The sequence below is a fragment of the Lolium rigidum genome, chromosome 7 (genome assembly GCF_022539505.1).
Source record: "Lolium rigidum isolate FL_2022 chromosome 7, APGP_CSIRO_Lrig_0.1, whole genome shotgun sequence".
Taxonomy (NCBI): domain Eukaryota; kingdom Viridiplantae; phylum Streptophyta; class Magnoliopsida; order Poales; family Poaceae; genus Lolium; species Lolium rigidum.
Genome location: NC_061514.1, coordinates 3,021,727 through 3,034,349, shown reverse-complemented (window position 1 = coordinate 3,034,349; position 12,623 = coordinate 3,021,727). Strand labels below are relative to the sequence as shown.

Sequence of the window (12,623 nt, the reverse complement as noted above, 5' to 3'; positions counted from 1 at the left end):
TTAAAAGAGATCTGAATGGAATAGCTCATAATTGTGCTCATCAGGCTCTCAGACATACTTTGTCTCACTTCTTTTTCTTCATCTCGTAGATGAATAGCTTGTCCAGTCTTTCTAGCAGTTCAACAGATGCAATCTTTGAATCTTGTAATACATGTTGTAAACTGGCTATGAGATGAATGAAAATTTGGCGCCTAAGGGCCCCCAACTTGTTCAAAAGAAAATGTCATAACATGTACTGCCAACCTAGCCGTGGAGCGAAGAAAAAAAAACTGCCAAATTTTTAATGTTTCGCTGTTTGATTCATCTCAGGAGTCGTTGGATGAGCCGTAGAAAGTGAATATAGGGGCTTAGAGTGCGGCGATGTGGCGCCTTTTGCGGTCGGCCATCACCGTGGAGCAGCAGTGTTTCTCCTCCTCCCACGCCTCATGCGACATGTTTGACGGCTTCTCCTTTGGCGCCACGGTGTGTGGCTTCGGCGGCACCTTCGTCAGCGCCTTCGCTGCCTTCACCAGAGCCTTTTTCTTCGGCGGCATGGCGTCAACGAGGGTTTTTCGGGTTGGAGTTTGGATGGGAGATGGGGCGGCGGGCGGGAGAAATGAGCGGCGGAGGGGAAGGAATTTTGGGGGAAAGGATGTATAATTTTGGGATGTGTGGCTGACAGGCGGCTCCCACGCCCAAAATTATTCGCTACGTGAGGCGCCAACGCTCCCAATTTGCGCCCTTCGCGAAGGGGCCGGCACGGGATTGCCGGCACATCTATTGGGCTCAAAATTGCGTCGGCCTTTTTTGGGGCGTGCCGGTGCGATCCCATTTTTGATGCTACCTCGCAAAATGCTATCGGGGGTGCCAGTGGAGATGCTCCTTTTTTCAGAAAGCATCCAATCAAATTTAGAGACCAATAGTTGTGTCAAATATTAGACTATTGCATTTTAGATTGTTGCAAACAAAACACGGGCTTAATTTTGCCAAAATTTTGGTTAGTACAATGGCTACAATCCAAACAAAACAACCTTATCAAAATTTTGGTCATGCCCTCTTATTGGTCATGCCAAAAATTTGGTCGGGCTAGTTGGGGCTCAAACCAAACGTACCCTGTGACTTGCCTCGGACCTTCGTCCAGCGTTCCCCTCCCAGCCGCCGCCAAAACAGAAACCGCGCCCTACCTTTGCTCGAATGCGATGGCGCCACCGCCGCTAGCCACGGCGGCGGCGGCGGCGGCGGCCAAGCCTCACGAGGAGATCCTGGAGGTGCGCTGCGTGGGATGCAGAGAGACACTAGAGGTGGAACGGGGGCTGACGGAGTTTGTCTGTCCCGACTGCGGCACGCCGCAGTCGCTCCCGCCGGAGCTCATGCCGCCGCCCCGACGGAGGGCACTTCCGATGCCGCGCAGCGCCGCGGACGCGCGCGGGGCTCGGCTTCCGTGCGGCGCTTGCGGCGAGCTCCTTAGTGTGCCGGTCGGGCTATCGCGCTGCGCCTGCCCCTTCTGCGGCGCCGAGCTGACCGTCGACTCCGCGCGCCTCCGGAACTACATCCTGTCCTCCGCCGCCGCGGCCGTCGTGCCGCTCGCCCCCGCGACTGTCTCACCCATCGTTGCTGCTCGGGAGGTATATACATTTCTCGAATATGTAGGGCAGTAGGGTTTGTGTAATTTTCGTATTGCGGAATCGAAGAAACTTCAACTCAACTGAAAACTACCATTTTTTGCCTCGTAATACCTTGCTTCACCTGAGGCTGATTGCAAGTGTAGAACAAATAGCCTTTCTCCCCTCATTTGATGAGTCCATGTAACTTTCTAGTGTGCCTAGCTCTAGCTCAGTCGGCCAGAGATCTGGATGCGCGCTCATGCTGCCATTTGGGTATCGATCAGCATTTTCTTTTCCTGTGATGCAGACATGGCAGGAGCATTCGAGTTATGCAATGTATGCAGGACTACCCCGAGCAGAACCTAATGCCAGGCTAATTCCTACGGGGAGGACACATATAGAGCGTCCCAGCCGTCTCATTCACGTCCATCGGGATGAACAGAAGTATCCTCATCATATGACTGATAGACAGGAGATACCTGTGGCCAATGAGACTGTTGCAAACAATAGCCTTCAGAGAAATCGACTTTCACCTGGCCATCGTACTTTGGGTAATGAGGAGAGACATGTTTTTCCTCTAAATGAGGTCAGAGATCATGTAAAGGATCAGCACCCTAGTTACATAGTTCAGCCAAAGCGAGCGAAGATGGCACACCTGCATAGAGTCATTCATTCAGAGGAGATGCAGGAAGGGCCTCTCAGCCATGAAGTATGTAGAGAGGCGAGACGTACTGAACTGATATACGGGACTGCTGCGACTCATAGAAACCAGAGAGTTGGATGCTCCGCCGCCCCCCAATCATTAAGGGTACAGGACAAGCATATGGAGACTCCTAATGAGATCATACAGCAGGCGCACAAACACCCTTATCATGAGAGTCATGCAGAGGGCAGTCATGTAGGGTGTCTGGACATGGATGGGGTGGTTCACCCGCCATTCAACCAAGCAAATCATGAACCTGTACAAAGTGACCCTGATGATCTGCAGGATTTTCCTCCTAATATGCAAGTGCCATCAGTTGCTATGGAGGACGAACCGATGGAATGGGGGCCTTTTCAACGGCGTTCCGCCTCTCCAGAGTGCGAAGTGTCAGTTGCCACGGCAAACACTGAATCTGTAGAAAGCGAGCAGGATGAGCACCATGATGTATCTCCAGATCAGAGCATGTCTAAGTCTGAACCTCCAGACATTGATGGAATCATTGCTGATCTTTGCCCTAGCACACCTTCTGCGCATAAGATGGCTCAAGAAATTTCTGATGAATCAGATGCGCCTGATTCAACCACAATTCCTTCAAATACTGATATGTCTGACCCTGAGCGTTTCGCGCGTAATTATTGTCTGGAGGTCAGAAGGGCCCTTGGAAAGAAGAAACCTAACGTGTTTCTTAACCGTCTGATGTCTCAGGGTTCCAATAAGGCATCCTTGCATGATTTAAGTGATTCGGAAGAGCAGCAAGAAGTCAAAAAGGGAAAGAAACGTCTTAGTGTCAAAGTATGGACCTTACCTAAGACTGTACGGATACCAGTTTCCTTGAACACTTCGGGCCTGCCAGTTGGAGAAAATGCAACCATGTTGATTAACTTTCTGGGTGTACTAGCACGAGATGCAATATTGGCACCTCTCACGTATATAAGTTGGAAAAGTATTCCAAAGGAGAACAAGAGTGTAATGTGGCACATTGTTAAGGTATGCATTATTAATATTGTTCTTTTCCCTGCCTGTAACGTTTTTCACACACACTGTTCTTTGGTGTAGCTTAAATTTGATGTGGATCCATCTCATGAGTTGCCGGTCATGACGTTCATAAGAAACAAGCGGAGGGTTTGGAAATCTCAATTAAAACGGACACATTATGATACCCATGTATCTGAAGAGGAACGCCTTGCTGATCGAGATCCTCGTGTCCCAAAAGAACAGTGGCAAGTCCTTCTTGCGTATTGGAATACTGAAAAGTTCAAGGTAGTGCTGTGCATTCTCTTTTATTTGTTGTAACATGTATCCCTTTGTTTCAAAGTATATGTTCTTTTAGCCTCCAATCTTTCTCAATATACTTGTCGCTCTACATTTCCAATGCAATTTAAGTCATTGTGTTTCTACTTTTCCCTTAACCAATGTCATCAGGAAAGAGGTAATTAACTCCCCTTGTGCTTGCATCCCATGCTTTGGGGAAGAACAAGTGGTAAGTTAATGACCTTTTGAGGAAAAAAGAGATGGGCAATATAAACATTTTACCAACACTCTTAATTCTCTATACCCAACTCTAAAAGGACATCTATTTTGAAACAGTGGAGTAGATGCTTTGAATAATTTTGGATGATTGATATATGCCTTTGAACACAGGCTATAAGTGCTGCAGGTAAAGCTTGCAGGGCCAGATCAACCTATATCAATGTTACCGGATCAAAGAGCTTTGCACGGATACGTCAGGAAGAGGTAGCTCTTGTTTCTTTGTTTTCAGTCTGGATGATTTATTTGTATGTTACTCAAAGTTTTACATAGCGCGCTATCTCTTCGCTATAGCCGAATCACAAGACTCCCGCTAAAGATATGCCCTTTTAGCGCTAATCTCCGGCTAATAGCTCGCTAAATCCCGCTAAAACGCTAAATAGGGCTAAAAAATAGTGCAATTTCTCCCGCTAAGCCTATATTTGGACTTGAAAGTTATATCTGCGTATGTAACATTTATGCACTACTTTTATTACTACAGTCATCATTATTGTTCGGTACAAGTTTGTATCATTGAATTTCTTTTCATATTTATAGATGATATGAATATTTGATGCCTAATTTTTCTAGGAGTTTTCTTGTTTTGTAGAAAATGCTAAACGGCTTAGCTCGCTATAGCTTTCTTAGCGCCTGGAGATAGTCGCTGCTTAGACACATAGCCCGCTGTTTTAAACTTTGATGTTACTTGAATGAAAAGAACGAAAAAACTATGAATTATACCAGCAAGTCAATTACTACCTCTGTCCATAAAAGGATGTTGGATGTATCTATACACTTTTTAGTGTATAGATACATCCGAATTTGGACAAATCTCCGACATCCTTTTATGGACGGAGGGAGTATTAGATTTTACATGTAACAAAAAAATCCAAACTTAAAGCTTTTGCCCTGGTCTCTGCAGTCACGATCTGGTGACCCAGCTCACGAGAATCCAGAAGGTTCAGGAGGGGATTATGCATCTGTCATGGGTGCAGAAAGGAGGGGTAGGACACGCAGGCATAAACCTGGGCCCTCCTCCGAAGACCTGCAGGGAAGGTCAGCCTCGCAAGCTGTGAGGGCCAAAAGAAAGGCTGGAGATGATGCCTCCACACTGAAAGAAGAGGTTGTAGTAACAGAGGAAATTCGAAGCCCTCAGGTCTGGGCAGCCTCTAAAGATGCGAGGGCTGAAAGAAGGGCTGAAGAAGAGGCAGCCGCTCTAAGGAAGAAGGTGATAGTGATGGAGGAAAGCCAGAAAAAGCTGCAGGAGGACTTGGCAAGAATGACGAATGCAATGAGTGCCATACAGAATATGATGTCCACCGGTGGCTTACCAAATGGATCTATGGGTGGACCAATGGTGCCACCAAAATTATAACAGGTAATAATCCTTATAGTAAACTGATTTACCTGTGTGAGATATGTAGTAGCTGCTATTGACTTGTGAGTCGTGACCATGTATCTGAATCAAACTTTTTCTTGTTACATGGCAGGACAAAAATGCGGTGGGCTTCCACGATGTTTTGCAGCCGTATATTGATTACTCAGGGCTATGTGATCCTTCGTCGCCTAGTCTTCAGACTGGATGAGACGGTAATGCCATCTAAATCTATATACCTACTAATAAAGGAAGGAAGATTTCTCCCCATTTTTTCGTCCGTTTTTAAACTGCACTTCTTTTCAAACGAATTTACACGTAATGCCACCGTTTATGTGAAAAACGGTTCGCGACAAAGAGCGTAGAAGAGAAAAACTAGCGATCAGGGATTCAGGGGGTCATCTGGTGCGTGCTATGCAGAGGTTAGGGCCTGGCGGACCGAACGAGTTTTCTTTTCAGCAATGTCCCATGGGCTTTCTCTGTGGGACGTGGGACTGGCCCGGCCATAAGTTAAGTTGTATGGGCTTTGGATCACAGGTTTCTTTACCAGTATTGTATTAAGAAAAGGAAAGAAAGTCGATGCATCGATGTTTCGCGTTGAATAGTACCACCTTGCTCCCTTGCATCGAGTCCTACCAGCTTATATACGACCTCCACAATTACGTTAGCAAGTTGATTGGAATCAACCAGACCCTCGGAATCCCGATGTGTTGATTGCTGGCTGCCTTAAACAAAGATTTCCCTGCATGGTGCAGGATTTGAAGGAGAGGAAGCACGTCAATCGAATGAGGGAAAATATATGATTACACAATTCTTCAGAGCAAAAAGGTGAATCGATTGGATAAACCATAAATTAATATATTGCAACCAAATATTTATTAAAGCGTGGGATTAGCGATCTTCTGGACTTCTTGATTTTTTTGTGATTTTAAGAGATTTCTTTTGCAAATTTACCAAAAGAAGTTATTTGCATGTATACGTCTAAATTCGTTCGGCCTTAACAACGAACGGACATCTTTACTATAATAATAAAAAAAACAAGAATTTTTGTTTGTCCGTCTATTTTTTTCCCTTGATTTAGCTTGCAGAAATTACAACCTCGCCACTGCCAAGTTTAAAGAACACTCGTCATACCTCGAACAAACCCTCCAAAATGAACCATCGTGGCCGCCACCCTCCTCGATCTCCAGCCACCTTACTGGCCGCCATCCTCCAGCTGGTGGAACCGAATGGAGGTTGCACCGAACCCCCGCCCAGTGTGCGCTCTTGCGTCCGATTATCCGTCCCCGGTTCCTCCAAATTTGATCGGCTACAACATCGTCGTCTTCCTGTTGCCGCCCTATCTCTCCCATGGAGTGCCGCCTACCAAGACCCCGTGTCCTAGACGTAATTTAGTGTGGATTGAATCATCGGTGTACGGTGGCCAAGCAAAGGAGGTGGCGGGAGGGCTTCAGGAGAAGGCCGGCGGCTGAGGATTGGGCGGCATGGCGAGCGCCGGTCGGGGCGATGGAGCGGAGCACGATCACCGACAGCTCACCTCGTTGATGTGGAACTAGAGAAAATTTGCAGCCGTAGCAACGCACGGGTCTTGTGCTAGTATCCCAAATATGACTCCTCAAGGTCTGAATTGTGAAACAAAAATAAGAAACCAGCAAAATGTCAAGAGTATGGCAGATTTTTAGCCACGAAGGAACAACTTTAGTGGTGTAAAAAGAGCATAATGTTACAGCAGTGAACTTCTCATTTTGCACCAGGCGCCAAAGCAATAGTTTCATGAAATTTACAGGCATAAAAAGGCATAGAGAATATACATTAGTAGCTGTTCGATGTTTTTTTTTTGTACCCTGTGCACATTTGAAATATCGGCCATTTACTTTCTTTGCCTCGTTCTGTTTTGCAGATTGACCTGATCGGCTGATGCTTGGGGGTACATAGCTGCAGTATCTTTTGCCTTTTACGCTTTGATTTTAATTTTAGATGCACTGTCTTCGGTTTCTCTACGGTGGAAGTGATCACATTCAGCCATATGGTCGTAATCTCTTGTCATGTTTTTTCTGTTGTCATGATAGTAATTAGTTATTTATTGGCTATGTTCTACGGGATGTTGCCCAAATGCTTCTTAGTGTTCACGGCATGCAGTGTTTCAGTTGAGTGTTTCGTTGGTTGTTCATGGTACGCACGCCTACCACAACGCTGTCACTGGCTATCTCTACGTTCCGCTCCTGCACAAGGACTAAGGCTGGTCATAGTGGGGAGTAACTTAGACTAGTAACATATGCCATGTTACTAGTCTAGGTTACTATCTTCATAGTGGGTAGTAACTTATATGTGGTGTCATGTATTGTATCATTTATTATGTTGTAGACTCATCTTGCCTTGAGATGTGTGATGTTATGGTAACATAGCTAGTTATCACTTCACTCTCTTTCTTCATTTATTAGCATGCCATGTCACCAAAATGCCTTGAGATATGTGATGTTACTAGCTATGTTACTCCCACTATGAGCAGTCTAAGAAGTTCAGTGACAGAGCTGGAATCTGTATGTAGCATTGTACGCGTCTAAAGATTTAATCTAATTAAAGTTTTGGTGTCTCATTCCAAGAGAGCTTTAGAATAGATAATTGGTTTCTTATACGAGATGATATCAGTGTAAATTGGTGGAACCAAAAGTAGGGAATTGCATATCTGTGCACTTCTGTTGCCGCTTTCTGAATATTCCAACGAGCAAAGTTCTATTTCGCACATGCCACTTCGTTGGAGATACGCAATTTTAAGCACTCTCCTCCCTGCTAGTTTGTTCCTCTTCGGCCGTCTCTTTGCCTCTTCTTGTTTTGAGCTTGCTTCGCCCCATCTGCGTCCGCCTTGCTGCCCCCACGCCCGAATCATATCTAAAGTATTAAGAATGTTGACTAGAAAAGGAATGGATATATGCAATGCAAGGTGTTTAGTGGGGTGCTTATAAAAATTAACCAAGCATTTTGTAAAGCTCTAGTGTTTATTTGTATAGCAGAGGTGCCTAGTTAGGCATATGCCTAGTGTAAATGAACAACAATGTTTAGATAAAAACCCATTTATTTTCCTAAACATCTCTCTAAGCGCTCCTGTTGTACATGCCCTAATGAAGTTAAACAAGTTAATTGATTTTAGAGAAATGGTGGATATAGAAGGTTCACTAAAATATAACTATATAAATCCAGCTATATGACTTGGCACACTAGCAATTATAATAACAAGAAAAAAAACTAGGACTGCCACTAAACAAGGTACACAAAGCATACTGATTAGCCAACAAGATGTAAATAATCAAAGGGGAATGGAGACAATGGTGTATTTCCGGAGTTCGAATAGGGTCCAGTGTGATCGTTGGAGAGGCTTCAACACAAAGTTCCCTTGACCACAAAAGCCTTCGAGAAGGGGTCCTATACTCCTATGTTTGTGCCGATGAGGAAGCTCACAAAATCATGGTTTTCTATCTCTCTCTTTGAACCTCCGTCACCAAGTCTGAGCTCAACCACTACTTCCTCCGTCCTTAAATAAGTGGACATTTAGGCCTAAACTTTATCCATAAAAGTGTGTATCTCCTATTTCTAAATGCATTTTAAAGTAGAAAAAAATATTTCTCTCTGATCGCACGGAAAGCAAATCCAATAATATTTAGCACATGTTATCTTAATTTTCTACATGCACTTAGCTTATTAGAGGTGAAAAAATTAAAGAGGGGAGATGTTGGTTTGCATCTTCCAATGCATTTTCCCCCTTTTGCTAATCTATCTTGAAAATCCTGCACGGTGATGCATGTAAAATGCATACATGAATTTTGTCCTTTATCATATTGAATTCGCACATATTTTCAACATATATGATGATAATACCATGTTTTACATTGATTTATGGGGATTTACCAATGATCCCCTTTATTTGGTTTATAACCCTGCAGAATAGAAAAACCCTGTTTCGCGTATTTTTCACTTTCAGAGACTTATACGGAGTCAAATTGACCAGGAATTTTTGGAGCATCATTTTTTTCATCAGGAGGAACAACATGGGTCCTGGAATATCACCTGGAGAGGCCCGAGGGCCAAAAGAGACCAAGTGGCGCGGCCCCGCGCCACCCAACCTCTTTCAGCCATCAATCGCCCGTTTGCCCTGATTATTTCGCGAACCGACGTAGTTTTCCCTAAAAACCACTATATATATGGTCCCAAAGAGTTCTCGGGAGGAGAGCACCGCTGAAAGACATAAACACCAAAACAAAGGCTGTTGCAGAGAAGATTGGAGGGGAAACTCCGCCAGGATCACCGCCGGAGGGATCTCCACCTTCTCCAACGTCTTCTTCATCATCATCATCACCATCTTACTTCACGAACCGATCTTACTTTGCCTCGCTAGATTTGTGCTTAGCACAAAGAATAGAATCCATAGCTCAAAACAATAGAGGAGTTGCGAGAGCCCCCAAAAGTATCTCTATCCATTCGGGGAAGAAGGGGTCTATATAGATCCACTTTTGCACCAGTAGGAAAACCCTTACTCGTGGTGCACCTATGTGTGCTACCGTGGTGTACTGTGCGTCACTGCGATCACGCCACTGGTAGTAACTTACCCATGGTGTACCGTGAGTGTGCGCCACGGGTATGTACACATACCAACAATGCACCATGTGTGTGCGGCAAGGGTAACCTAGGAAAAGATTAAAAAAGGTGTCTCCTCGATCAGCTCGGGGAGGCAGGGGTTGTAGAACGAGGTGCCGGTAAACTCCGTAGCGGTGTTGCCTTCCATCCAGGCCGTGTAGAACGCCCCATCAGCGACATAGCAAGGGAATCCGAGGCCGGCGTTGAGCGCCCACTACCCTGAATCGATCAAGCCTCCAGCCAGCGGGGTTGTAGGGGAGGACGCGGCCGATGTTGAGCGCCCGAGGCCGAGGCTGGCGATGAGTGCCCTACCGCCCAAATCAGGCTCTCGCTGGCGGTGTTGCAGGGGTAGGTCAGCCATGCCGTTCGAGGGTTGCGGAGCTCCATGCAGGACGGATGAGCTCGGGGACGGAGGAGTTCGTGATACGGGCATGGAGGCCTATGTGGAGCCCAGATTCAGGACTCCACCAGCTTATTTATCATAGTTTATGTAATGGCCATATGTGGGCCAATTAGGGTTTTTAATAAATTGAGTCGGTTTGGTTTGGGCCTGTCCAAACCAAGGTAGAGAGGCCCACTAGGGCTGGCCGGCCACCCCACCCCTCATATAAGTGGAGGTGCGACTAGGGTTTAGGAGAAGTTAAGTTTAGTCTAAAGATTAGGGTTTTCCCCATTGCGTGTGTTCACGTGTATCATCCCTCCGGGGGTACGGCGCTGCCGTTTATCTATATTATTATCCGCTGCGAAGGTTCTTGTGTTCATCAAGGATCATCTAGCTCTTGGTTTGAGGCGTATCGTTCATCGATCCGTTGCTTGCTGGATTCGTTCCCTCTTCTCCAGGCTGCGTTCATCGCGTTGTTGGGAGGATTCTCTACCCCAGGTTCTCGCTGTGAAAGATCAGGCATCAATCGTATCATGTGGTATCAGCTTTCTAGGTTGCTCACGGCGAGTTGTTGTTGATCGATCTCTTTGATCGGTTTGCATCGGAGAAGATTGGCTCTAAGATCGGAGGAGTTTGGCTCTCGGTCGAAGGAGATTGGTTGGAGGAAGTTTGGCGTTGTTTGGTGCAGTTTGGAGGTCATCCACGGCTGTTTCGGAGGTCAAAATCGCGAAATTTTGCGTCTGGAATCGGGAAGAAGACGGAGGTTCGCGACGCGCCCCGGTGCCAGGGCCGGTCGACCGGGCTCTGGGCCGGCCGGGCCAGTCATCCAGCCGGTCAACCGGGCTCCATACCGGGCCCTGCTGGCCTGGACCGGACCAGGCGCTGACGCCAACCGGCGACCTTACTGGGTCGCTCAGCCGTGCGGCCGGTCACCCGTCCGGTCTAACCGGGCCCCAGGCCGGTCGTGCCGGCGCCCAGGCCGGTCTGCCGGGTGCTGTAACCGGTCCAGCCGGTCCACAGGCCGGTCCAACCGGGCCCTGGGCCGGGCAGGCCCCTGCTGCTGCGGTGCTTTCTTCGGTGTCTTCCCCTGCTGCTGCGGTGAGTTCTTCGGTGATTTCTCCGGTGGTGCTGGCTCATGCGGTTGATGTTGTTGCTCCAATATCATGTGTTGGTTGTGAGGTACATAGGAGTGACGATGTGTATCATGACTACCAAAGTATGATGACGGGTACCAAGTTTGACGCATCTAAAATCAAATGGAGGTTGGCTAGTTCCGCGACACCGACTGAGTATAAACTTTGGGAATCACACATTGAAGGTGGATTTGCGAGATGCAAGAAGTTTGATAGTTCTTTTGGTGGCCAGACGGAGTTTGCTATTGCCTACAGGCGTGTTGATGATGTTGTGGCTAGTTGGTACCGTAATGCTCTCATAGTTGCAAGTATCACTGGACTACGGTCTAGTTGGGCAGAGTTCAAGCAATTTTTGCGTGCTAGATTTCGGGTTAAGTCCACAAAGTTGGACAAAGCGGTGGTGTGCTCTAACACTACTGTGAAGGATCAACCGTATCAGTTCGTGTGAGCTCGGGTGAGAAAGAGAGAGGGAGGAAGGAAGGAAGAAGAGAGGTGGGTGAGAGAGAGAGAGAGGATGAGGAATACGAAGAGAGAGAGAGAGGATGTGTGTGTGGATGGGGCCTCAACCAATGGTGCGCCACGGGTAAGTGTGACCATTTCAAAAAAAAAATTGCAGCAAAATCTAAATCGTATGAAAACTCTATTTACCTTTTGAATTCTAAAAAAGTAAAGGCATAGGCCGTCAAATTTGGATGTAACTTTTTTTACAGATGTCTTTTCATATAAAAAGCCTTCTCGATCCGATGTCTTATGAAAAACCTAGAGCCGCTTTACCGAAACATAGCATCTTTTTGCAAAATATGTCAAAATTTATGTTTGTTATTTTTCCTATCAACTAGATTATGTAGCATAACTACATCTCAAAGGATTTTGAAATTTAAAATTTTTATCATTTTTTTTCAAGATTGAAAAGGATTCACATGGGGGTACTTGTGGCACACATAAATATGGTGGCGCATTGTATTTGTGTGCGCCACTACTATGTGGGTGCACACGGGCCACCCATGTTCCCACTTTCCCGTAGCGTATGGGCTTATTTATTGCGTCACAAGTAAGGGCATATACTAGTGCCCCACCCTTTTCTTGGTGCGTCACGAATAATATTAGAGGCGAAACAGAAAATTGGTGCGCCACATGTAAACCGTCCATTTATAGCCGTATTCCTAGTAGTGTTGAAAATATGACTGTTGGAGTTTTATGGCAATTCCAGATACCAGAGCTCACATACAAATTTGGGAAAGCTCCAAGTTGTACAAAGGTGAATATGGCAAGAAATAAAAATATAAATCCTCCAAAGTTCACTCTAAATTTC

General features: G+C 46.1%; 1 protein-coding gene across 2 annotated transcripts; it reads left to right on the top strand.

The window, feature by feature from the left end:
• The first annotated feature begins 1,178 nt into the window (after positions 1–1,178).
• LOC124678177 lies at positions 1,179–7,399 on the top strand. Of its 2 annotated transcripts, XR_006994364.1 has the most exons (7): positions 1,179–1,604; positions 1,891–3,273; positions 3,343–3,546; positions 3,928–4,020; positions 4,715–5,170; positions 5,283–5,382; positions 7,068–7,399. XR_006994364.1 is itself a non-coding variant. In XM_047214090.1 (5 exons), the coding sequence occupies exons 1-5, from the start codon at positions 1,179–1,181 to the stop codon at positions 5,165–5,167; spliced, it is 2,559 nt and encodes an 852-aa protein (XP_047070046.1). In that variant the 3' UTR covers positions 5,168–5,171. The 2 variants fall into 2 exon arrangements, 1 of the variants encoding a protein (XP_047070046.1); XM_047214090.1 differs by lacking the exons at positions 5,283–5,382; positions 7,068–7,399 and having other exon boundaries at positions 4,715–5,171.
• The last annotated feature ends 5,224 nt before the right edge of the window (positions 7,400–12,623 follow it).

Bases quoted from the DNA above. Each gene is read 5' to 3' on its own strand.
- LOC124678177 (XM_047214090.1), top strand. From the start codon at position 1,179: ATGGCGCCACCGCCGCTAGCCACGGCGGCGGCGGCGGCGGCGGCCAAG. The intron at 1,605-1,890 runs GTATATACATTT...CCTGTGATGCAG, and splicing joins CCATCGTTGCTGCTCGGGAG to ACATGGCAGGAGCATTCGAG. The intron at 3,547-3,927 runs GTAGTGCTGTGC...CTTTGAACACAG, and splicing joins GGAATACTGAAAAGTTCAAG to GCTATAAGTGCTGCAGGTAA.